Source organism: Labrus mixtus, chromosome 21, assembly GCF_963584025.1.
Source record: "Labrus mixtus chromosome 21, fLabMix1.1, whole genome shotgun sequence".
NCBI lineage: Eukaryota > Metazoa > Chordata > Actinopteri > Labriformes > Labridae > Labrus > Labrus mixtus.
This window is the reverse complement of record NC_083632.1, coordinates 11,166,530-11,193,027: the sequence shown is the minus strand read 5'-3', so window position 1 is coordinate 11,193,027 and position 26,498 is coordinate 11,166,530. Positions and strand designations below refer to the sequence as shown.

Below are 26,498 nucleotides of genomic sequence, written 5' to 3'. Positions count from 1 at the left end.
GATTCAATCGCTTTCCCCTAATTTGCAGACTTTGTGCTTAGTTTAGATTGCAGCCAGGATTTTTCCAGTACATTACAGTTATCGTCCAGTATGGGTCTAACTGAAGAATATTAGTTATGTCGCTTTTTTTTTTTTTTTTTTTTTTTAGAGAAAGTCATATATTTTGTCCAACACTTACAACAGCCTAAAGATTCTCTGCATAACATTTAACAGAGCATCACGACAGAGTGGACAGTGGTCTGCTCTAATATAGTAAAAACATCACTGTGAGTATACCTTTGGGTCATATTTGAGCAAAAAGAACATAGAAAGGCTCTGTGTTTAGCCACTCCCAGCACAAAAAAAATCACTACAGCAGCCACCATACCAAGAAGTATACAATAGTTGATATGGACGAATCCGTGTTCTTTGACAAGAAGCATTCACAACAGCACTCTGACTTTAAGCTGTATACTTGTCTGTCTGAAGTAGTCTGAAGACTTTTATTTAACATTACAGCAAACAGTCTTTGTCTAGATTGATCAAGCTGTCACCTTAAAGTCAAACATGCCACCAAAGCAGACTCCGTCATCAGACTACAAAGAAACAGATATATGAACATAATAAAAAGTATGACTGAATCAAAGCCGTGCTGAGTCTATTTAGACTAACAATACTCCCCCTTGTGTGATATTGATAAGATTATTAATGGAAATTTAGCAGATTTCCTTTCCTAAACATTTTCTGAAAAGCATTATTTGATATAGTCCCAACTGAGTTAGAATCTCTCCAATCATTATACTTCCCTTCTTTATCGACTAGAACGGACACTCGTCATTTCCATCTCATGCATAACATGAGGAGGATATTTTGGCCCTTTCAGTTCTCTGACACGTCTAATAAATCTCACTCACTTGCTAGGTCAAGCATTCCATCACTGTGCCAAAACAGGTGAGCCATTTTCTTGTGTGAGACTTGTCCCCCCCCCCCCCCCCCCCCCCCGTCTCCTGTCCACTGAGCAGTCTGTCCTTTTATTGGCTGTGTCCTTGTCCTCCAGTGTCATTCCGCACTGGGACTGATGCGATCTGACTGACAATGGAGTCTGTATGCCAGGTACTATTTTCTAATCCCTTATATTTGCTAAAACAGCAGATTATATAGCATTGGAGAAAAAATAATTACACCACTTAAAAGTAGAATGCATTTTTAGTTTTTGACAGTAAAAAATAGGACGACTCACTGTTCATCATGTTTATTTCAGCTGTTTGGCAAACACTGAACAGATGTCTAATTTTAAAGTGTTTTTATGTTCACTTGCACATAAAGGCTGTGTGCTTTGTCAGATGTCTTCAAGTTAATGACAGTTTTTTTGTCTAGATAAACACGGAAGTAATATTTTCTGCCAAAACTTTTTTTGACCCTTTTCATAACAACAAAAACAAATCTGATCTGCGATCCATAAGGACAGTGCATCATCACAACTTGAGTTAAGATGTCTGGAGGTTTCATACAAGGGGGGGTTTAAACAGACACTTTTGACACTTAAAAAGTGTCATTGATTCAAAACAAGTTTTCACTGTCCATTGTCATAATGTTGTACATTCTTTAATGTCTCTGATAATTGTAGATTAATCTTCATAATAAGTGTTTTCATGTTTTTACCCCATTTGCATCTGCGGTGATTACTAGCAATTAACATCTACTGGCTTTTATCTTTTGGCGTTTTCTTTACTTGTGGGTATGTACACATCCTTTAAGAAAAAAATAAAACCCCTGTCCTTTTGCTCTCTCCCAAAAGAAAGAAATAAAGTGACAAATGAAAAACAAATAGATGAAGTCTCAACCTTCATCTAACTTTTCAACTGCTGCTAGAAAAAAACCCTTAACCCCTAAGTTTGATACCCCTCACTAAAATACTGCTTTAAGATAGCCTCAGCCAATGCAATCCAAATATAACCACACGATAAAGTCAAATCTGTAACCACAGGAGTAAAGGATCATACCCAATCACATATTTTAAATCATAGCTACACTGAGTGAGACTGACAGAATTCAGTCACTTGAATACTAACATAGACTCTCAAAAACATTACACACAATATGTTACAAACTAGCGGCAGCCTAACGTCATAGAGTGTCACATTATCTATCATATGTACAAAATGTCCTTTTGGAGGTGATGTGATAAAACCACAGACCACCATAACAATCAAGTTTATATACAAAACTGACGTATACTTAGTACGGAACATGTTTTTTTTTTTTTACTGTTACTTTGTTGCGGCATATTTATTTTACCTTTGAAGATATTCTGACAAATGCAAGGGCTGTTGACATGTGTGATGAATCCTATTACTTATTTTCTGAAAACTGTAGCATCTTTTGTAGAGCAACACTTCAAGATCCACACTTTTCAGTTTTTTGAACTAAAGTTTGTTGGCAGCACAGTTACGCAGACAATGATCTGCTTTATCCTCCAAACGCCATTCAGCACATTGGCAGTCCACTCGTTGAAACGTGCACTGATCACACTCATTCCAAAGAAGGGAATTTATGCTAATGCTTATCAGATCACATGGTTCAACTCCAAGAGTGTTTCCAAGTGTGAATCATGTTCTTGAAGTCACCAAATTGCCCCCACCAGGCATGGAAGGCAAATGAGTTGATATCTTAGCAATAGCTTCAGCAGGTCTGTTTTTAGTCAACATGATCTCCTCAGGTTATATCCACTGTTGTCTTTGATTTTGGTGCTCTCTCATCGGCCTCTCTTTCTCATTTCCATTTCAAGAAGAAGTGTCACACTTTAGCAAACGTGGAAATTAAGAGAGTTGAATCGCTTCTGGAGATTAGAGTGTTGATCCATGAAAGTCCTCAGATCCTACAAAAGCTGGAAACCTTCAAGCTGTAATACTATTGGTGTTAAAGCAAAGGCCAGTGCCAAGATGCTGGGGGAGTGAAGCAAGATGTGTTCCGCTGCTGAGCTTCGAGCGATGGCATTAGAGTCTATAGACTCATCAAGATGATGGTTCTGAGGGAAAATACAAAAATGGTTAGTGTTAAAAGAGTAGGACATTCACAACAAATGATTTTTTGGAAATGTTTTTTCCCTCTTCCTGGGGGGGGTTTAAGTTGAAATTCAAAGAAATACAATATTCATAACTAAATGACTATAAAGAAAAAGAGAAAACATGTCATTATAGTTTCATAAAGATATAGGGTAAGACGATGTTGTTTATATCAATATAGTTTATGTTGTGTTATGTTATTTCTTTACAGAAAGAAATATCGAGATATGTAATAGGGGTGGGAATCACCAGAGCTCCCACGATACAAAATTATCATGATATGATTCCATTGCAATTTTTAACATTTTGCGATACAATATATTGCGATTAAGCTTTTTAACTGCATATTATGTCCACTACACTAAGAAATGTTTTGTCAAATAAGAAAACATTCTCAGTCTTTTCATCTCACTTCAGTCTTTTTATTTCTACAGAATGTGAGTCAAGCTCATTCAGCAGTTAAAAATTAAAATCTAAAATATTATATTAAAAAATATTGATTCTTGGGGCCATGAGACGATATAATATTGCGACACAAAAAAACTGAAGCATGATTTTTGGTCCTTATCGCCTAGCCCTATATATTGCACATTTATTGTTGTCATTTGGTCTTGCAGCAGATCCACTGCGGGTACCAACAGCTTAGGGCAGGTGGTGGCATTTCTTACAAATTTTGAGTGAGGCCTGGTGGTGAATGGGCTGGAAATTCCAATTAATTCACCTTCAATATTCTATTTAATAGTTCAGTTGTCAGCCATACAGAAATGCTATGAGATACAGTATGTTTGTAGTGTTGTTCTTAATTTGTTACAAATGTACAGAATTAAAACGTTCTTACCACACAAAGAGAAGTATCCACTGTGACGTTTGACACCAGTTTTTGAGCCTGGAAGAAATACACAAGATGATTCAGAACAGAAGAATTTTATTTTTTCTGTGATTGTGTGTGTCTTTCATTTAAGTTCATCGGCTGAGTGATGCTTGTGAAAAATGCCCTTTGACATTAAGTTTCATTGGCTTATCTTAAAGTAGTACAATTAAGGAATAAACTTGGCCTGAGAGTTCAATTGTGACCAAAGTAAGGGCATAGTTTTAAAGTAAAAATAGGTGAAGCTAAATCTTTACTGCATCAAACAATACTCCCACTGCACTCCCCAGCACTGCAGCAAAATATAAACACAATAAGATTTATGGTAATACTTTCAGTGCCCTCCAATTCCCAAAGATTAGACCCGCATGAACCTCTTTGTATAATGATTCTCCTTGAGCAAGATGTGTACAGTGAAAGTGTTTGTGTAAAAGTTTCTCTGTGTGAGGTCCGATGTGTGTGCCATTTCAAGGTTATGACACTTTGACGTGAAAACTTTTCTCCGATTGCTCCAAACCTTTTCAGCCACAAATAAAAATACCCACACACATTTATTTTGTACACACACACACACACACACACACACACACACACACACACATACAAACAAATACACACTAACAGATACAGAGATGGAGCAGAGAAAATGATAAAGTGACTCTACAGTGGTTTGGGAGTATAATAAAACACTGCACGCAATGCTTAAGTAGAAATTGTATGAAGGAATATTGTGGAGAAGAATGATTAATTGCTGGGAGGTCTATAGGAGGTCTTTCCTCCTGGAGGGTCATATATCATATTATCGCTATTTAAAGACAATATGATAGAGTGTCTGGCTTAAACTTAGTGATATTATCTCATTTAAAAATACAGTACAGCCCTCTATGATTTATTTAAGGAGAATAGTAGAGGTCTGAAATGTGGTTTAAAGCTTAAAGGTACCAAAGCACCTGAAATCTCTGTTAACAAATTCAAGAAAACACACTTTTTATGATGTTAAATGTCAAAATTAGCACATGAAAATTATTTTCTACAATTGCATTTGATATTTCACAACTGGTATCAATTTGCATGTCATTATCTCCTACTATTATGAACCTTTCTGGTGGCATGTTTTAAAGTCATATCAGACATTTTTGCAAAATAAAGTCCAAGAAAAGTGTCAGAATGAGTTGGAAAAATATAACCTCTGTTGTAGATAATGTAACAATGTCACGCCAAGGTCAAATTATTGTTTTTATTATGGAGCTGTGGAGCAGTCCTCTTTAACAGATGGATTGTGGAGCAGTCCTCTTTAACAGATGGCGATTGCTCAATCTTGTTCAGATTTAGATTTTCTGAGTGCTAGTAGTGTACAGGTGCTTCAGATTATAGATTACAAACACTTAACTATGGCCTTTTAAAAAGTAGATGAAAAATGAACCGAAAATGGTTAATCTACGATTGCATGAAGTTTGTGTTTTAAGGCGTTAAACGGCATTAGCATCTGTGTTTTTGATCAGAAGCTGACATGGATTCAAGTAAACCTCAAACTGTGGGATCTGAAATGTGGTACTTTCTTTACAAAGATTCTGTGTTCCTGCACACACACACACACACACACACACACACACACACACACACACACACACACACACACACACACTGACAAACACCCACGGCGGCAGACGCTCTACCCCTGTGGGCCATTTCTGATGTTACTGTGGCAACCAATTAGCTTTGACATGACAGCTTAGGAGACTCTGACTCCACACTGACGTCTCATCTTTCTGCCCAGGAGGGGGGATTCTGCTCATGCCGTCATAAAACCTTTCCTGATCCCTCAAGGTGACAGAGGCAGACTTCTGACACTCAGACAGAAGCTGGGAATAGATCTCTACCTGGATGTTGGCATTTTTAACTTTCTTTTACAAGTTTTGCACTGGTTCTGATGGCTACAAAACATGACAAAAATCTGACATTCATCAAAAGATTTGTTCTTGTGGGGGAAGATTAAGTCTTTATTTTTTAATAAAAACCACAAAATGTTTTCGTTTGTAGACAAGAACACGAACTGCAAATTAACTACTGCTCTGAGACATGTACTTTTTGTAAAAACTGAAGGTAATTCTCCTTGGTTTCACACATGAACACCCAAAGTATCCCTTATTGAGATCGTGGGAACTATAAATTGAACAAAATAACCTACCCTTTACCATTTGGACAATGTTGCATAAACTCCTTCTTTCCTATTTTCTAAGGCATGAATTCCATTTTTTTTTTAAGTATAATACAGTGTTGTAAGTCAGATGGCTTCACATATTTTAAAACTTTACCTGTAAGGTCCCACAGATGTGATAGAGTGAGTCTCCATGAAGTCCCAGTTTGGTCACATCTGTCAGAGCATCCAGTGCATTACTGGTTCCATGTTTCCCCTTCCGAGTGATGCCCGGCTCTAGTACAGTCGGTTGGATTGGGGGTTGGGGTTGCCATACTCCAACATCAGTACCATTGCCAAATGCCTGGATGGCATTACCTGCAACAATATTAAGTGTATTAGTGAGGGGCACTCGTGATACTGTATGTATGGCGCAAGACGCTGATGTTTGACTATGACTCTATGAATGTAAAAGAGCAAAAAATTGCCCAAATGAGAAAATAGTGTGTTGGATAATATGTACAATAATCACTAATATTATGACTTATATTCAAGTGCAGACCGGTATAGTTTCATCTTATAAGCACTGTTCAACAGAATGCCCTTTGACTACTGTTTATTTGAAAAAGGCTACATGTTCAACCAGCTAGCAGATGTCTTCTGTCCTTTTCTTTGAAAGAATTACGAGAAGCATGGCCCGAAACATTTGTCGGAGTCTAGCTAAAAGCTGCTCATAATTGATACTTCAGATAATTGGCTGGGAAAAAGAAATGAATTGACCTTTTCTGAAGAGCAGTGTAAAAGCAGTGTAAAAGCAGTGTGTCTGCTGATAATAGCTATGATTCACAAAGTGGTACTGAACTCTGTGACTGCTTGGCAGAAGAAAACTTCAAAAACAATTTACCTAATGTCATTTTATCATTCTTTGTCTCTCAATTAATCTAATACACCTTTTTCATGAACTTGATAGAAAGATGTTTAGAATTAATTTCTGTATTGATCCAGCCTTATTTATAGTAAAACCGATTTATCACACTAAATTACTGTCAGAGCAATTAGAATGAAAGCAATTCAGTTGAATTGCTCTATTTTGAGCAGTACTATGCATTTTTTCTTTTATTTAGGAAATCATGGAAGAATATAATAAGTAATAAAAAAAGTTGATGATATATATTCTATAAAACAGTCAAAGTATAACCATCAGATACAATCCCTGTCTCAAGCTAAAAGGTATCTAGACAATACATCTGGTTTATTTAATATTTTTTTCCTTCTTTAAAGTGAGTCCAACACATAAAAATATACATTTGAGAATTGGCAGGTACTAAATACCCCTCCGACAACAGTGTGATTAAAAAAAAAAGAAAAAAAAAGGAGTATTTCTGGGATCTTTACCTAACACAAACTAAGCATCTAGAAACAAGCTGAGAAAAGCTTATTTTAGCAACTGTTACTTGTTTGAATGTTTCTGACATTAAATCAATATGGGTAATGTGTAATATGTTGTTGTGTTTTTTTTTTTTTTGCATTGGTATCTGCTTGTCTGTTTACATGTGGATTGTGTTTGTTTCTATTGATTTTATTTGCTGGTTCTACTGTGGAAGCAGCTGAAGGTTTGAAGCACAAATTTCCCCACGGGGGGAATAAAGTGTATCATATTGTATCAACTGCACAATAGCCCTAAGATGTGTGTTTTCTGACACTTTATATTTTGCCAATGTTTAACTGTCAACATGCGTAGCATTGCTGTTGTTAGCTTTGGTCACACACTAATTTACCTGAAATAAGTCTTTCTTTTGCTCAAGAAGTTGTAATTGGCAGTCTTAAAATATATGGTAGTGCTGTGAAGCAAGCAATCAATCAATCAATCAATCAATCAATCAATCAATCAATCAATCAGTCAATCAATCAATCAATCAATCAATCAATCAATCAATCAATCAGTCAATCTTTATTTGTATAGCACCAATTCACTATACTCTTTGTTATTTTATATAACAAAAGAGCGGGTAAAAAGACCTCACTCATTGACCTTACTTATTGTTATATTACAAAGACCCAGCTTAATCCATCATGAGTGTAACACTTTAGCAACATTTTAGCAAAAGTTACAATGGCAAGAAAAAATGGCCTTTTGAGATGCAGAAATCTCGGGCAAATCCAGGCTCATGACAAAACAGCCATCTACTGAAACTGCGCTGGGCTTGAAAAAAGGATGCTTTTTATTTAAGCATCAAAACCCTGACCCTTTAGCTAACTAATGGTTCCCAAACTTTTTCATCTCAGGTTCACTGCCTTGTACCTGAGAAATGCTGAGCCCCTGTTTGGACCCACACACAAAAATTGATACATTGCTGTCAAAAACCTGAATCACCAGTGTGGCTGACTAAGTAGAGTGAGGAAAGATGTCTTTTTTTACACAGTTTATCGACAGACTTTGATGAGAGTTTCCATGAAGTGTTTTTTTATCATTGTTTTAGTTCACAAGTGCAAATGTAATTTTGACAACCTCAAAGCAATCACAGCCTCGCAACCCTCCAGGTGGGGGAACCGATGCAGTAAACAATATTAAAGGTTCAGCTGGAAATGTAGTTCTGATTGATGGCTGAGAATGGGAACTCACGTAGGCATCGATTGTTGGTGAAAAACTCTGAAAATCTTTCACAGTCTGGTTTGCTGTTCCCGCTGCTGCTGCAGTCGCACCATGGTGACAGACTTATACCAAGTGATCGCTCATAATTTGGTGTCATCACCGTACCTGCAGTGTAAAAGAAAAACTATTGTTAATCATTGAAACTGTAGCCTCATTGCCGTAGTTGAAGCCCTTTAAAACATAGTTTCATTTCTGGAAGTGAGGTAATAAGGTAATAGTTACAGCCAGATGGAAAACCAACACGGAAGTTAAACTGTGTACCACTGAAGATTAAAATAAGGATTGGAGCAAAACCATCATTAAAGCCACTTAAAAAAAAGGCTAAAAAATATCAATCATGTGGGGTAATGGTTCTCCACTTCACAAGTCAAACACTTCTCTAAAACTATATGTAATGAGTTGTTTGGGTTTAAGCGATGTGGCATGTGGTGTGATTTTGAATACAGGGATATTATTGTTTTTTTTTTTTTTTAGAGGGTGTAACCTGTGAAGCACAATGTGAACACTATACCGTAGATTATAATGTCTGCCTGTTGAGTTTGCCAGTGATCACTGTTGCCTGGCATTCAAATCTCATTACTAAAACTTAGCGGGACATCATTTTCTCTTTCCACATAATGAAACCTGCTGATTGAGGAAAGACTGCACGAAGAAGCAGTATTTCTGTACAGTGCTCTGATGTATTACCTGTGTCATGTGAACCCGAGAGAATCCAATTTGTGTGTCTGTCAAGTAGATATGGTGCCATTCGCTCTGCTACAGAGACATCAAGTTTTCTGGCTTGCTCGTAAGACCCTCTAAATTGATTGTAATATCAGTCGTACTGCTTTAAAACCATGCTTATATACAAATCATTTGCAACAGGGAATACATTTGAGAGACACAAATGGCAGAGTGAGTAGTGTCATTTTTATGTAAACAAAATAAAAAAATGTAATTTAATGTACCAGCTAGGGTGCAAAACTGTCGATACTAAAAGTTTAGATAAAAATAGTCACTGTCAACTTATCAAATCTTACATTAGGACATTGGTGTGCTTATAGTTTAAGGACTGTTATGTTTTACTTATAGTACAACACCACTAAGAGTGTTGTCTTTAATAAGCTCTTTAACAAGTATAACTGAGTCGCCATGGTAATGATCCAAACCTGTTATGAATGAAGAAGGCCTAGAGTGGCTCTAGAGTGACCGTGTTGCAGAAAAAAAAGATGAACTGGCTTTATTTTTCTATTTTGATGTGAAGGAAAAAGAATCCTCTTATAACACTTTTACAATACTTTTCTGTAACCTTTTGTATCAGGAAAACAGAAACCTGATTAAAGCGTCACTTTTAACCAATCAAACAAAAACTTTTCATAAAGAGGAAGAAAACGCGAGAACAATCAGGATGAGAAAACAAACTAGTTTGATTCCTTGAAGATTGATTGGCAAGTTATTTTCTGGATTTGTATTCTTTTCATTCCTTGTGAGCTTTCTCTATAACCACAGGACATTTTCTTATTTTCTGGCCTTGCATGCTCATCTGATTAGATTTCCAAGATTGAGCAGAAGTGATGCGTTGATCCAACTTATAGCTTCCGATGTTGCTCTAATACCTGGGCTTTGGGTATCTGCTGTTACTGAGTACCAATCTGATACTAGTCATACATTAATAAACCTGTATTCCTCACTGTGAGGACCAGACCGGACATAGACATTTATAAACTGTTCTAAATTGTTATTTCAGTTTGCCTTGTAATCTGTCTTGGAATAGCATCATTCACCCCCTGCTGTCACAGCGAGTGCACCCTTGTTACATGTTGCTTGTACTGTCTCTGAAAATGTCATGCAATTAAGGCAACTGATTTAGAATTTTCTTGATGGCAGCTAAAATCAAGTTGCTGGTGTGTGAGCCGCTGGAGTTTTAACTTGTAGCACCGCAATGTGAGACATGGAACTTCCAAACAGACTACTGTGGAACCTGAAAATGGGAAAACAACAAAAACAACAAAAACTCCAGGTATCTGTAGTGGAGCTTATGGCGTTTACTCCTCTGATAAGTGTTTCCATATGTACCTGTAGAGGCCAGGCAGAGCTCACTCTGAAAAATATGTGATGGCAAACTGTACTATGGTTCAAAGTGTTATGTTGCTTCTTTCTTTAATTAAACTTGTCACTCTACCACCATTAGCTTTCCTGATATTACAGTAAAAGTTTCTGGCATAACAAGTGTAAAATACATTGAAACTGCTCAGCCTTTGTTGTCACTCCCGCATACTAATTTTGGCTTTGCCTAGCAAAGTGCACAGGCCTACCAGAGCATGGGATGACAGAGCCGTAGTACATTCACGGGCTTGCCATTATTACAGAAGGCATACAACTGAATTATATAGATCAGCCTGATGGATCAGTCCATTGTCACGGTACTCGATGTCAATATTGGATCAATATCTGATACCAGGCTCGGACTGGTGCATTGGGCAACAACACAGGCACCAAGCAATTCATGATAGATGCCATGAGAATCCAGCTTTAGATCCAGCTACAGCAATATATTTCATTTGGCAAATTTAAAGTGTTTCTATACAACTTACCAATAAGACCTGAGTAGGAGAGCAGACAGTCAGCATAGTTCTCCCTTAAACAGCCGGATATTGAGCGAGGTTCAGGCTGACAGGCGCTGATAAAGTCTGCCAGTCTTGACCTAAAAATGACACGGATACAAATTAGAGATGCAAGTTTTCCTGATAATGTTACTTGATCATATTCCCATTTTAGGGCAAAGTTTGCATAACGTTGTCTGTTGCCTATTTTTTTTGCTCCTAGTTTACAAACTCTCTTTAAAAGCAGCTTTTGAGGTTTGAAGGTGAAAGTCAATGGCAAAAAACTCCAGTGAATAAAGAACTATTTTTTATTTGGACATTCTTATTTTTTTATTTTTTATTTTGGGGGCATGTTGGATTTGAACCCGGGCTGTCTGCTTGAACGACTAAAGCCTCCCCACATGGGGCGGGACCTTGCCGCTATTCCATGACACCCCCACCTTTTTTTTTTGCTTCTTGACCTGTAAAGTATGCTATAATTTACTGTATAAAGTTTCTCTAGCAGCTTGTATGTGTAACTACTCTATGATCAGGTTCTGAACTGATGATTTAAAGTTAGGCTGGCAATTTTCTGTCCATTAAGACAATGAATGTTCACTTTTCAGTTTAAACATAAGGAACTGTTTCTTGAAATACATTGTATGAATTACTACAATATCTCTCTCTGCAGGTGATACAGGCTGCATAGAAATGGAAATTGCTTTCTCACTGTGAGGACAAGAGAGGAGTAAAGTCATTATTATTTCTACTCTTTTTTTATTTTTAGCAACTGAAGTTGGACGTTAAAATCTCAGATGTTTAATTATATTGTCTGTGACAGAGAAAACAACACAAGTAGATAGAAAATTGGACTGCATACATGACATAATTACATTGGCTCTCTTAGGCTTCTTACCTGCAGATGTAGTTAGTCTTGCAAGTGTTCTGAAGAGACAGACAGTTCGGTTTGTCTTTATCCTCATAGGAGCAGATGGGTACAATTGTTTGTCGTCTGCGTTCAGCACATGCTGTCTGATCCCCCAATGGACAGGAACAAAACAGCATCCCGTAGCTGTACTTGGTTGGAACCTTTATTTTGGAGAGAGAAAAACACACAATTGATTGATGTCTTCCAAACTCTCATTTTCCTTGTTTGCACATTGGACAAAATAGTGACAATTCTGACTAGAAATATTACATTAAATAGAAAGAGACTCTGTAAAACATTTGGACAGAAATGTGTCATTTGTCATTTGGCAACTGCTTCTGCATTTTAAGGAGCAAAAAACAAACAAAACATACAAAATAAGAGCTGCAAATAATGCTCAGAATAATTACCTTGTCGAAGAACTGTCGCAGGGCTTTGTGGCACTTCCGCTTGTTACAGACCTCTGAGGCAGACACCCTGCTGGTACAGGGGTTGATGTAAGCTGAGCGGTATTTCTTACATGTGTCATTCAGGTTACACGCCTTGGCAGCCTTCAGACAGTTGTTCTCCTTTGTGGATGCAGACTCAGCTAAAAAAAGAGAGCAGAGGCACATCATGTAATGTTTACTCATGTAACATTTATTGCTTGCCTGCAGATGTAAGAGTTGAATAAATGATCTGCACTTAAATATACACAGTTGAGAGTGAATCAGATGGAACATATATTAAGAGATAATTTGAAGCATATGTGATGAAAAACAGAGACGAGCATCATGGGGAAGTACCGTCCACTCCTTTACAATTTCTTAAAGGGATATTTAATTATCTTTATTATTCATTCATAAACCTAATTTCCACCATCATTTCAAAGCCTCTTAGACAATCAAAATTTGGGATTTTGAACCATAGAAATAAAATGTACTTATGCGTATTGTAGCATTTCATTATCTTTCAATCTGCTTGTTATTTAACATAAATCTATGAACTTTTAAGTCTGTAAAATGTAAAAAGTTGAGTCTCTAAAATGTCCTAAAAAGTTAAAACCATGTACTATTGTAAATTACTTAAACTTAATTCATGTTTTTTTTTAAGAAATTGGACCAGCAAATGTTTGATATTCCTTTAAAACAACAGCTAACGGATTGATCAAAAACTTTTTGGCTGATCTTTATTGGATAAACAAATTACAGTTCATTAAATAGTGGCAGCACTGTAGTTATCTTCTGAGTGGTTTATTAGATCTTGAAGCATCTTTGTCCAGAAAAACAGTTTTCAAGATTAACTTCACATTTCCAATTCTATCCCAAGTCCTCTGCATCTCTCAGGCCGACTAAAAGCCTTTGTTATGTAAGTGAGGAAGGTAGATTAAAGCTGTTGTGCCTCTATTATGTTGATAAAGCAAAACAAAGAGAAGTGAGTATTTCTCACAGGGTCATAGCCAAAACAAAGCTTAACACACTGTCAAACAAATGTCCATTAGATATTTCATATAATAAACCCAGTTTCCTCAGTTTGACACTAAAATTGCATTATATAACTAAATAGCCTGAGAGCACTGAACCCTCTTGAACTCAATCATGTTTTTATCTGCAAACAAAACATGATGTAAGTCGTGTGGAAATCCACTTTAATTTTAGTTAGGGGTCATTATTGAGTGATTGCTCCACTTTGTTGCTCCAGTTGCTACCGTTACACGTTTGAGCATTGTATTTTGTGTAGAAAGGGTGCAGTTCAGATTATTATCAGATCCCCTGCTCAGACCTCATTAAAGCCTTCATTTATGATTAAATATCCAACAGAAAGCTAAAGATACAACAAACAGACTGACCATCTCTTCCAATTACACAAACGTACAAACCCTTCAAATATACACCATTTTGTAACTTCTGCATGGAAATTTAACATCAAACTCTGCTCTGTTATCATGAAATTATAATTCAATTGAAAGTAGAAGATTGGGGGATGTGGTATCACATCCATGCATTGACTGAAACACTTTCCAGTACTTCATTTCATGTAGTGTCAGAGCGTTAAATTGATACTGGTATGCAAGGATTTCTGTTAATTTCCTCCACAGTAATCTAACAGTTTAAGGTCCTTTATTATTCCTTATTGTGTTCTTCCTTTGGGGACACACATTTAGAGAGCAAAACATATGACTTGTATTTACACAGATAGATAACAAAAACAGACCAAGGAGACGTGTCGATAGAATTGTGTAAATACTGACATGACATACAGAGATGGCATTTTAGCAATAGTAAAAACAGAAAAGTGGTGAGAAAGATTGACAACTCCAGTTACATAATTTAAAGCACAATACATTTTTCAACTGTTGTAGACACTTTTTAGGTGCAGTCATAAAGAGCACATCAGCTTAGTTAAAAAAGATGAGAATAGTGAAAGCATTACCAAGCAGAATGCCTTTCACTTTTTGTATGATAGACCTACTCATAACTTGAAGTTGATTTTGTTTGCCTTTGGTTTACAAAGAGCAAACATCTGATTACATTCAGAGCATTTTACCTTCTCTGATTTTCGTTGAGGACCACACCCATCTTTGCTTCCATCCTGACAGCATGCCTTATTCCTTCCATCTAACTAAAAGCATTGTGTGGCAAACACAATGAATCTCACTTCTCCGTTTTCTCATTTGTTGTACTTAAAGTCCTTTCTGCTTGACTGACTTCTGCCCGGTAACAAACTGTATCCTCAGCTTCGGCACGGACGAGTGAATTGTGTAATTCTGCCTTTTGAGGTGGAATTGAAGCTCGCTTCTCTCTTTCATGCACCACAGAATGAGCTGTGATTAAATCTGAATACATTCTTGAACCTTGGGTTAATCACATATTACAGAACCCATTACTTACATCTGACAAGTGCCTCAAGATGTGGGCTGTGATCCTCCCGTGGCTGTTTGTAGCCTTCAGGCCAAAGGTGTGACAGTGTTACCTCAATTATTGTTTCACTAAGAACAATGCTAACCTTTATTTTCTATCACATTTTGGAAAGTGTTTTTAAAAAAATTAAAAACATGGTTGTATACTTGTGTTTTACGCTTACACGCATGTCAGATGGTGCGAGCCATTAGTGAGTAAGAAAGTTGAAGCTGTAGTTCAAAGCGTGACTATATATAGACGAAACACCCAATGAGGGGAAACAATCTTTTCTGCATGTAATCAGCTAAGTGTAGGGTTATGCTTTTTGTTTCTGGAGTAATCTATTGTACACCACTTTTCAAAATACTTATGACCACATTTAGTCGTGCTGAAGAGAACTTTAGTTATGGAATAACATCATGCAAGTGTTCCCACAAGAATGTCATGATGTCATAAATTAGCATCACAGGTCTTAGTGAAATTCAGTTGTTTACACTGAACATACGATTTAAAACAAACATTATTTGTTAGAGTTTTTCTTTAGTTGGCCGATGTGTTTCCCTCAGCCAATGACAGTGCACAGGTAAGTTTAGGAGTAAATACAATTCAGCGATTGGATACGAGTCATATATGATGGACGTAGAAACAGAACGGGAAAAAGCAGAGAGGTGAGCAGGCAGGTTCCAAACACCAGTGGTTAGCTTGTGCTGGCGTGACGTAGCTTGCACTGTAGGTACAAGAAGTAAAATTAAACTACCTCCTGCAGTGAGTGTGTGCTACTGGGGGCAAAACAAAAAACAAAACAACATTTAATTTCATGTAACATTATTTAAGTTTCTTGTGGTATTATTATTATTATTGACCTTGCAGTGCATAACAAGTAAACCTATATATCTGCTTAACAAATACCGTACTCATAAAAACACATACAGTCTTAGGAAACACCTAATCTTTGCTAAGAAGCCTTCTCAAATTTCAAGCCCTGAGCAAGTACACAATGTTGCTATTGACGAAGACCATATAACAAGACGGTGTAGCACACACTGGAATCTGACCCTTTGACCTCCAATAGGTTGATACAAAAGACCTTTTGAAAACCTGCCAGCCAGGTGGGGTTAAATATGACTGTCAAAGAGGAGGCTAATTATTGCATCCTGGGAAGCTTTGTAAATTAGTACTGGGAATGCAAGAACTTCTCTATTGTAAAGCTGCCAATATGTGTTTTTACAAATGTCTTTCTTTTATTTATGTGGCATGAATCAAAAAGAAAAACCTTTTTCCTTCAACTTATGTTAAATTGCAGCATGTTTGCTATCAAGGACATACAGAGAACCTCATGATCCTCATTTATCAGATTGTGCAATCCTATGTATGTCCCTGATGCAGTCATTGGTTGACCAATCATCTCTGAAATAAAGAGCAATAGGAGCAGAATTTCCTGTTCCACTGCTACCATTAACATGGAGGTAGTGCGAAAAATGGTACAGATTGTACTTAAAAACATGCCTCTGTATAGTATATTTCCCATATGGATAATAATGTTCTTCAAAGCAATGTTCAAGCAAACAATTTTCTTTTTCTCTGAATGTAAGGCAATGTTTGAAATAAGGAAAATGTGTTCATGCCCTTAATCTGTGTCCTACATGAAAATCCCTCTGTACAGTATCAGTGAAGTAAAACAGATGAGTTGCTCAACCAAATCTCAAGAGCCAGAGTGCGGATGGACATCTAGAGGACACATGCATTTAAAGCTCATGAAATAAGCATAAGCTCAATCAAGATATCCAGTATTTTTCGTGTAGTGCAAAAATCAGGTGAAGTTAAGGTTCTATGAAGTATAATAAGATGATTAGGGTTCCAGACCCTTTTTTGCTGTTTAATCCTGTTTAGTTAAAAACATGTGATTACTCCTTTTTTTAATTAAAACCTATTAATATTGATTTATTATTGATGGTAACTTGTCCTGATTCTGCACTATTTTATCGCCCTCTGAATTCACGAAGTTAAAAACCTTCAGTCTCTGTATCCTGTAGGCGATTGTCCAAAACCCTCCTTCACAATGTGTCACTGCTTTGTTTAATCCTTCCAAAGTTATCCTTCCACTAAGTGCCCTCTTTGTCATCCCATAATGGAAAGACAACAGTAGTGGTCACTGCCCAGTCTTTGTATGGCACCCTGCCTTCTATCAGGCTCTCTGCCAGCATCACTAAATCCCTTCCAGCGTCTCAATATTTATGACCAGACCCAAGACCCATTTATTAACTGCAGCCATGTAATTAGCAAAATCTCACTTTGCTGCAAACGAACCAGCAATCCCTTTATTTTATTTGATTCTCCAGACAGTGGTTTATCCTTTATTCATCAAAACAGTACTCTCTGCATCGCCAGTGTCTGTCTACTACTTAGTGATGTTACACTGAGAATAAAAATACCAACTGAAAATTACATTATTGATGGATGGTGGCCTGAGGAAGTTTTCATACTTGAACATTTTAACCACAAAGTGACAAGGAAACATTTTCCTTTGAAACAGATTTTTATATATTTTTTTAAAGTTCACCACGGTTTAAGTTAACATCTTTAGATCTGAAGGTTAGCTAACGTGGAGAGAGCGTGGTTGGAAGCCATAAAACAAAATAGGATTAAGACCTGCCGCAGTGGCCAGGGGTTCAATTCCAGCACTCTGCCTTCTACTGCTTATCATCCACTACTCTGTCCTCCTAATTTTTTACTTCTCTCTGCTGTTTATATACCTGTATAAATCAATTTAAGTAATGTATGGAAACTCTGATGTTGACAAATTACTTAATTGTGACACTGTGCCTGTCGTAGCATTGACATGCGTGCAAGGTGATTTAGGGGGCAGTATTGCACACAGTATGAATGTGTATGTGTATGCATACTTGCATGTGTTTGTCTGCAGGATGTCCTCACACCAAATATTTCCACGCCTGACTAACAACATTATCCCACATCACCTACAGCCCACAGCATTTTATTTACATGTCTCAAAGCCGTGATTAGCCGTTGCCTACATCACTCATGGTAACATATCCACTGGGTTCTCTGCACACAGCTTGTCATGGCATATCCATCAGGTAAACTCATCTTGTTGAGGAATTTCTGCTCTCCAAGCCGCTTTACTGAGCCATCATCTTCCACTAAGATTCACATGTGTCAGGTGCAGTGCTGGCAGTTAGTCAACATGTGAGTGACTGTGGGTGTGTGTTCTTGAAAAATAATGTGGTAGTAAGAGCTCAGTGACATTCGCTCATGGTTGCTTATCCAATAGACTTCCTGCAAAGCTTGTCATCACTACATTTGGTTAAAAAACAACAACTTTTCATGTAAATCACAGCTCAACATTTGAGGGCCTACCACCTCATCACAACCCCACACCTAACTATGCTCCTAACAATGGGGCTTGGCTTGATATTTATTTACTTACCTATTGCTTTAATCATAGCAGAATTCTTTAAATGTTTGGCATACTATATATTTACATTGCCTTTTATTAAACTTGGTTTGACATTTGCCTCTTAAACTCACAGCTTGCAGTGAGTGTTGGATTAATGTAATGGCAAAGTGCACTTTTACAAGAGGAGATGGGGATCTAGTAGGGGTGAGTAAAAGAAATCGCATTAGCCCAGAGTTAAAAGCGGTTAGCTTGCATGCTCCGTAAGTCTGTTTATTATTTTTGCAGATCTGTTCCCAATGAAGAGGGAGAAAAATCAGCAGTGTGGCAACCCCGTACTGTTCAGTAATGTTCTGATGTCGCTGCTTCAAGCCATCAATCATCGACTGGATGGAGCAGGACTCGTTGTCCAGGTAAAAAGCAAAGACTGATGCGCAGGGTTCTTGGAAGTATTACACATGATATACTGTCTGGACTATTGCAAAGGAAAGACTGTTCAAAGGAAAAGAAAATCGCAAAAATCGTTCCTATCTAATCTCAATACAGTGTATTGCAATACCTTAGAATCCCAATTTTAATTGAATTGGCACCCAGGTATGGGGATAAAATCGAATCGGCAAAAAAGCATATTGTCCCAGCCCTAGAATCTAGCCTCCATAATTGTAATAACAGTGATAACCTGATCTTCCACTGTCAGAGCTACCCCTTGACTTGCAACGGCATGGTAGTGCAACAAAGTGAACTTCAAATTGTATACTAATGTAATGCCTGCTGAAATTGTTTGGGCTGAATTCAGTCTAGTGATGGAAGTGACCTACTGAGATGCAATTCTCTAAATCAAAATAATTGTAATATTCATGTTTGTAGAAGGGCTTCTAATGACACTTTGCTTTTGTTCATCACGTTGTTGTTCACCACATTTCAGTTGAGTTGTACAGAGGTGAACATAGTAGTGGAACAAATGCATTATGCTTAAAGTTTGAAGAATATGATATTCTGTCGTACGCAGAATTCTTGTTAATTAATCGGCTATACTCTGTTTGTTTGACTTTGTAGTTTGAATATTTGATTACTCAACAGCTAAGTGACATTAAAACATCTAATCCCCATTTTATGGCTGTTATTGTGTTCAGAGCTGCTTCTGGTCAACTCAGTTGGAATAAACAGTGTTATTCTGCGGTTACAGAGGGGCACAAGAGCGAAAACAAAGGAGAGGAAATGCCTGCAGATGATCCACAGATATGGCCGAAAGCAGTCTAGTGTAAAAAGGATCAACAGATTAAAAGTGTTTCTTCTGCTGATGGCCACTTTGATGTTCTTCTGCAGCAGTTTGCTCATAAATGCACTGTTCACATCAGCGAGGCCAGGGGGCAGAGGACAAAGAGTACAGAGAATGAATATGTTGCTTCAGGCCACTAGACCTACTGAATTATTCTCGAGGTGCTTGCAATGGAAAATCATCATGCCAAGCTTCATCTCTTCTTCAGCGGCTTGATTCTCTGCAAGACTACTGATGAGCTATGCTGGGGGGTGGGGGGATTTCAACTGGGCTCAGTGGTCGAGCCAGTAATATTTTCTCTGAGAGTGGCTGCTTACATGCAAGTCGAAGAACAAACTTGAAGGCTTTTGAAAAACTTCAGAAGTTTGAAATTCTGAAATGGAAAACAATTTGACATGGAATAAAAAATACAGTAATTTGTCACCTGCAGATACATTTGGAGCAAACCAATATGCAAACCGCCTCCTTGAGTCAGGGGAACAAAATAATTGTTTTTGATTGTAATTTATTTTTCCTACTGAATCATGGTCCTTTATGAAAAAATATTGCACTTCTCAATTTTTGAATATTCATTAAATTCTGACTAATCAATTATTGAATATTTAAAAAGAAAAAATCCAAATCATGACTAGACAATATTTCTGATGATACAATGTGCTTCAACCATACTCTATCCTCTGTCCTATAAATAAAAGCACAACAGTCCAAAAATACATCTTATAAAATAGTTAACGTTATGAGGAGGTTGGATTTGGTGGGAACAGCAGACATAACCTTTCCTAACTTTTTGGTATTTCAAAAAACCAATAATCAAACTGCAGGAACATCTTGAAGAACAGTGGCATTTCTAAAGACTTTGGCTTCTTAATGATTAACAAAAGTTCTGTTTTACTTCTGTTAATGGCAGTGACGTTGTCCCACAGCTCCTCAGTCTGCATACTGGCATTTAATTGCATTTCTGAAAGGCACTTGTCCATTGATTTATAAATGACGCAGCATTTAATTTAAGCTGTTCCTCAAGACTATTTTCTGGCACTTATTGGCTTGGCTGTCTCGCCTTTCAGTTCTAATTAATTATGTAATAAATACATCTAATGTGAAGCTTTCTGTAGCAGCCATGAATCAAGAAAAGAGATTTAACGAAGGTCGTTTCAAAACAGTGAGGAGTCATACTATTAGTCTAGTTTGAAAGAGGGGCTCAAGGGCCACCAGCAGGACGAGATTTTGGTTTGAATTAAATATTTTGACATTTGTTGAATTATCAAAATCAGTATGAACATAAATCCTATAACACAACAGCAGTTGGTTAAAAATGCAGTAATTTGATTTAATGAGGCATTCCATTAACACTGATTTGATTATATGTGTGTGTTCACATATATAATTATTTAGTACTGTTTGTTTAGGACTAAATGTCTCTCTGAGGAATCAGGAAAATGTTTGATGTCTTGTTTTTAATCTAGTGTGGCATTCAACAACATATGTAAATCTGGCTGGTAATTTGGAGAAATACTTAGAAAACTAATGATGTTCTCACCCGCCTCTGCAGAATTTGTTATAATGCTAATTAGCCTATATTAGCAAATACAAGATGGTAACCTCGCATTAGCATTTATCTTAAAACCTCACTGTGTCGGCAGTCGCACAGAAGTACTAGAAACCAGTCATGGCTATAGAAAAGGAAGACTTGAACAAAAACATGCACACTTACTGCCAGTGTGCAAGTAAACTGCTTGATTGCTATGAAGCTATGAATGAGATGTAATTTGATGATATTATTGGATATAAAATGGATAAAACGTATAGAATAACAAGCATTGATCGTCAGACATTCAGACTGGTAAGCATCATGTCTTGAAGTCACCCCCGGGATATGTTATGGATCCTATAGTGGCTCACATGTATGTTATTTTACACTGTGGATCGCCTGAAGCCCGGCTTAGCCGCAGACAGGAATGAGGTCACTTATGGCAAATGGATTCCTGATACCTAAGCCATTAAGTGATTTACTTTTCTTAGAGCCCCTTCAGCTGTTTACACACTGTTATGTATTCAACTGGCCACTCAGCTTGAGCTGCATTCCAATGCATGACCATAGTTGATATATTCTAATGAAATAGTAGAAAAAGTAAAGCTCTAATGTCTCCATGTTCTGAGCCACTGACTTTGATAAAGGAGCACATTAGCAGCAGATTAGATTTAAATAGGCTATATCTTAATAAAGATGAAAATGTGTCACATTTGTTCGGTCGGATGTTCTGTCTCATCTGAGCCACATCAAGCAAAGGATTTTGAAGTTAAAAAATTAAATGAACATTTCAAGACACTTTAATAAAGTCTATTTAGTTTCCCATTGTATGAAATCCTCATTAATCCTTCACCAGTTTTTGAAATTTAAATTTTCCTCCAAATCTTCTTAGTCTTGCATGGCTACACCTACCTCTACACTACATTTGAACTATTCATGTACGAGACAGAATTCCCAATCTTAATAAATTCATCCACCCTCCATTTGAAATACAGCTAAGCATTATGTCATCCAATGTGGAGCAGAGCCACTGTGATACGCTAAGTGGATTCAATCACAGCTAGAGCCAAGGAGAGACAGAGAGAGGGAGAGAGAGAGAGAGAGAGAGAGAGAGAGAGAGGGAGAGAGAGGGAGGGAATCAAATGACCATTTTTCCACTGAAATGGTTGCTTGCCATTGGTGCAAACGCCCAAAAGAGCCCAACATAGAAGAGCACCAGAGATCTGCACTTGTCTCTCTCACACACACACACACACACACACACACACACACACACACACACACACACACACACACACACACACACACACACACACACACACACACACACTCCTTTGTTCTATCAGTGCTTTTCAACGGAAAACAGATGCATGTATGTGAGTGTGTTTGATCTCAGCAGATAGGTGTATGCTCCCAGATCCACCTGCACTCCTTTGACATTTGAGGACGTGAACAACCAACACTGAGCAACATCTCTTCTCCACTTTTCCTCTTTTTCAATTCAAGTTTTCAGTCTGGCAAACTCAAACAACACAGGCTCTTCTCTTAAAACTGATGATTAATTCAAAACTAGCACATAAATGCTACTTGCAGCATGTGACAGTGAAAAAAAACCAACCATGCAGACCTCTCATCACTGCTTAGAGAGCTGAAAGTGAAACACACTAAATGACTCTGCTTTGTGTACGCTTGGGTCACAGTGGCAGATAAAAGCTTTTGTGATGGATAATGGGTGTTGAAAGCTGCAGCCTGAAACCAGACGGCGATAGAAAAAGAGCGGTTGTCAAACAGTGACGGATACGCAGCAGTGATGTGGTGACTTAAGCTGGGTTTAAGGCACAAACAGAGAAATAATGGCTCTGAGTATAGCGTTACTTAACATTGCAAACTGTCCGAACTTTAAGCAGAGGAATGTAAAAAAAAAAAAACACTTACCAGCTATGATGGGGGCCAGGCGAAAGATATCTGAGAGGCGACTATTGACTGGCTCATATGGAGAGTATTCCAGCAAATCATTAGCTGTATGGAGGAGAAAGACATTCAACAAAAGTTCTTTCATTTTTAGTGGAAACATATCTAGAGAGTTAAAATGTTTTTCACAAGGACCATTTTTGCACGAAAGTGATGGAAACGATACTTGACAATACTTGGTAATGACTCATCTTACATTTATGAGTTGGTATTTTGGAAATATGAAATTGTTGTCATGTAGGCTAAGTGAATAATGACAACTACAGATAGGCTATATTCCTCTACCCTTTACTATTCCCTATAATAATTCAGATATTAGTACTGGGTGATATCCAATACTCCACCAGTTATGCAATCTTTTAGTCTTGTTGGTTGAGAAACACTGATTACTAATTGTTTGCTAGCTTCTATTAACATTAGATTCTCTAGCACCAGTGCACCACACTGTTCGGATTTTTATTGTTGCATGAAAATATACCTGAGACCATTGGATTTGTTTAGCTAATTGATTATACTGCAATGTCATACTCACTGGCTTACTCACCAACACCTGATAACTGATATCTAATACGCTTCACAATATCAAACTTTAGAGAATATTGGAGACTAATTCTGGTACTGATACCAAAATATCTATTAATCATATCAACATGCTTATATTAATATTGTTTCATAAACTACAAATTAAGGCCTATAAATAAATGATAACCTGAGGTCCAATTTGTTAGAATAAACTACAATAATCTCTATCTTCACATAAGCCAATATAGATATCAAATGTTCAGGCACATGTACTTTTTCAGTGAGTTTATTCAGTAGTAAGACTCATGATAATGTGTCGTTTGCTGTGAGTAAGTGCATACCCTGTAAACTCTGGAATATGCTCCAGAAGATCCTGAGGCAGTTCTTCTCCTTCTTCATGCCTCTCCTACACCTGCAGTTGTTCAGCTGGCTCTGCTTCATGGAGTCTATAGCGCTGCGGCACTCGCCCTGCGCCTCGGGTCCGGTCACCGCGCTGAAGTTGCTCTCCCTCCCGGCCACGCACTGCCTCATGGTCCGGTATTTGGTGCTGCAGCTGTACTCCTTCAGACACTGTTCGCTGGCCTTCACGCAGTCCAGACGAGGGGAGCGGGAGGGAGAGGTGCTGTCACCCCTCAAGGTGAACACGGAGTCTGGGAAGGAGGAAGTCACATATATTTGTCTTCACGATGGAAACTAATGTTTTACGCACAACAACAGGCTAACGATCAGTCAGGTGTAATAATTGAAGATTGTTACACCTGACTCACCGAGAGTATTGTTGAATGAAAACACGAAGATTAGTAAAACTTTATGAAGGCATATTGTGTGCCTAACCAATTAGTAGGCTAACAAATAAAACAAATTAACATCTTTTTTTTAAAAAAGGGGTGCGCCTTTCTTTACTGCCACTGCCTCATACAGAAACAGGTGCATTTTAAAAAAATAAAATAAACATTGAAGCTTTGACAGAACAATTCAACAGATAAAAGCATCACTTACCCGGGAAGGACAATATAAACACAAAAGTTATTAAAATCATGGCGCTTTAAGGAGATAAAAGCTTTAAAGAGGGTCTTCGGGGGATTAAGAGAAAATGTCAAGCGAACTTCACAGACATCCGCTGTCCTTCTGCTGGCACGTCGTGCGAGACGTGTGGAAGCATCCTGTGTATCCAATAGTGAACATCGTTAAGTCTCCACCTGAGTCCAGTTATAAACCAAAACCGTGCGAGCCTCCAGCCGGAGTTTAGGATTGTATTTTTTGACGGTCAGGAAACACAAGTGAGACACATTTCCACTCCTGAGTCTGCCCTGCTGCTCCGTCACTCGGACAACACCGGGTGTGGCAGATCCAAAACTTTACAGGCGCATTACAACTCTTGAAACCAACCTAATCAATAATTAATTTACTTCAAAATGTCCATTAAATCTGAAAAGAGACTAAGAGCGCTTTTTAAAAAAAAAAAATCAGCATTCCCAAAAGCTGTGAGATTACATTCCGTTTCACAGGTGCAAAGACAATAAAAACACCGCCGTTTGATCCGGACCGTTCTCCACTCTGATCAAACACTGAACCGCTCGAGGTGCGGCGCGTGCGAGGGCGTGACGTCATGCAGCTACGTATGCAATAACACTAAAGACCTCTACAACCGAACTGCTCACAAACAGTCTTGACAAATTGATCCCCAGCGGCGAGCAGGTAACAACTGAAAGAACATTTCAGCCGTATACATTTCACTGATTAACTCAGTGGGAATTTCACAATTATGATAACTTATTACATATTTATGATAACTAAAGTCCCTGCATCATGAGAAGCTAACTTTCATAATCTTTCTCACAACCAGCAGCCCAATTGCAGCGATTTTTAAGTGTCTCAGTATCTCACTTAAGACACTTTAAGGCACCCTCCTCTCAGCGCAGCTCTTCAGTATGTATGGAAACTAATATTAGTCTGCAGTACTTTAATGTAGAGGTGTGGTTAGCCTGCGACTGTCTTTTGCAGCTTTCAAGGTAATTCAATCCCTCACATTGAATATCATAAATGGAAAGTCAAATTGGGAAGAAGCAAAGCCATATTGCGTCTTTATCTGAAATTACATCCAAAAAGTAATAACTGTTGACAGAACTTTTTCCATCAAAGTTTGTTTTTCCAAGTTGAATGGTAAGAGCAGTGAGAGAAATGAGACAGCAGCACTCAATCCATTACAGTGACCTGGGACCTTGAGCTTTAATGTACAGACAGTCTGCTCCAAAGATGCCAATAAAAACATGGCCACTTTTTACTTCAAGTATACATTGTTTAATCAAATCTTGTTTTGTACTTGAAACTTAATTTGTAGACTTTACTTTGTGTCTCAGAAAGTTCCAGTACCATTTCTTTCTTCCTGATATGATTTCTGATTCATTCACTGGTGTACAAATCTATTTTCAGTGTGATATGAAATGATTAAAATGTCATTTTTAACAACTCTAGGCTTATACTACCAACCCTGCATGGCAAAACACTGAAGCTGCTCCATTAGACTGAAGCCTAACATATGCTAGACTTCATTGATACTGCTAGGCCAGCTCTAAATGGCCAAAATACTTACATTTAGTTAAATCTGACTAAAATATCAATTGGCTACTATCACCAATGAGTCGTTGTATCCCACCACCATGTGATAAATTACACCTAAGTCAGCTCTCTTTTGTCTGTATTAAACTATATA

At 37.6% G+C, this 26,498-nt stretch overlaps 1 protein-coding gene across 1 annotated transcript; it reads right to left on the bottom strand.

Annotated features, from left to right (window-relative positions):
- Positions 1-1,215: 1,215 nt before the first annotated feature.
- gfra1b (gdnf family receptor alpha 1b) lies at positions 1,216-25,357 on the bottom strand. The gene is made up of 10 exons (XM_061028780.1): positions 24,785-25,357; positions 24,127-24,435; positions 23,228-23,311; positions 12,602-12,780; positions 12,180-12,352; positions 11,276-11,385; positions 8,673-8,807; positions 6,228-6,427; positions 3,883-3,930; positions 1,216-3,007 (listed from the first exon to the last, which is right to left on the bottom strand). The coding sequence occupies exons 1-10, from the start codon at positions 24,822-24,824 to the stop codon at positions 2,858-2,860; spliced, it is 1,428 nt and encodes a 475-aa protein (XP_060884763.1). The 5' UTR covers positions 24,825-25,357; the 3' UTR covers positions 1,216-2,857.
- Positions 25,358-26,498: the final 1,141 nt, after the last annotated feature.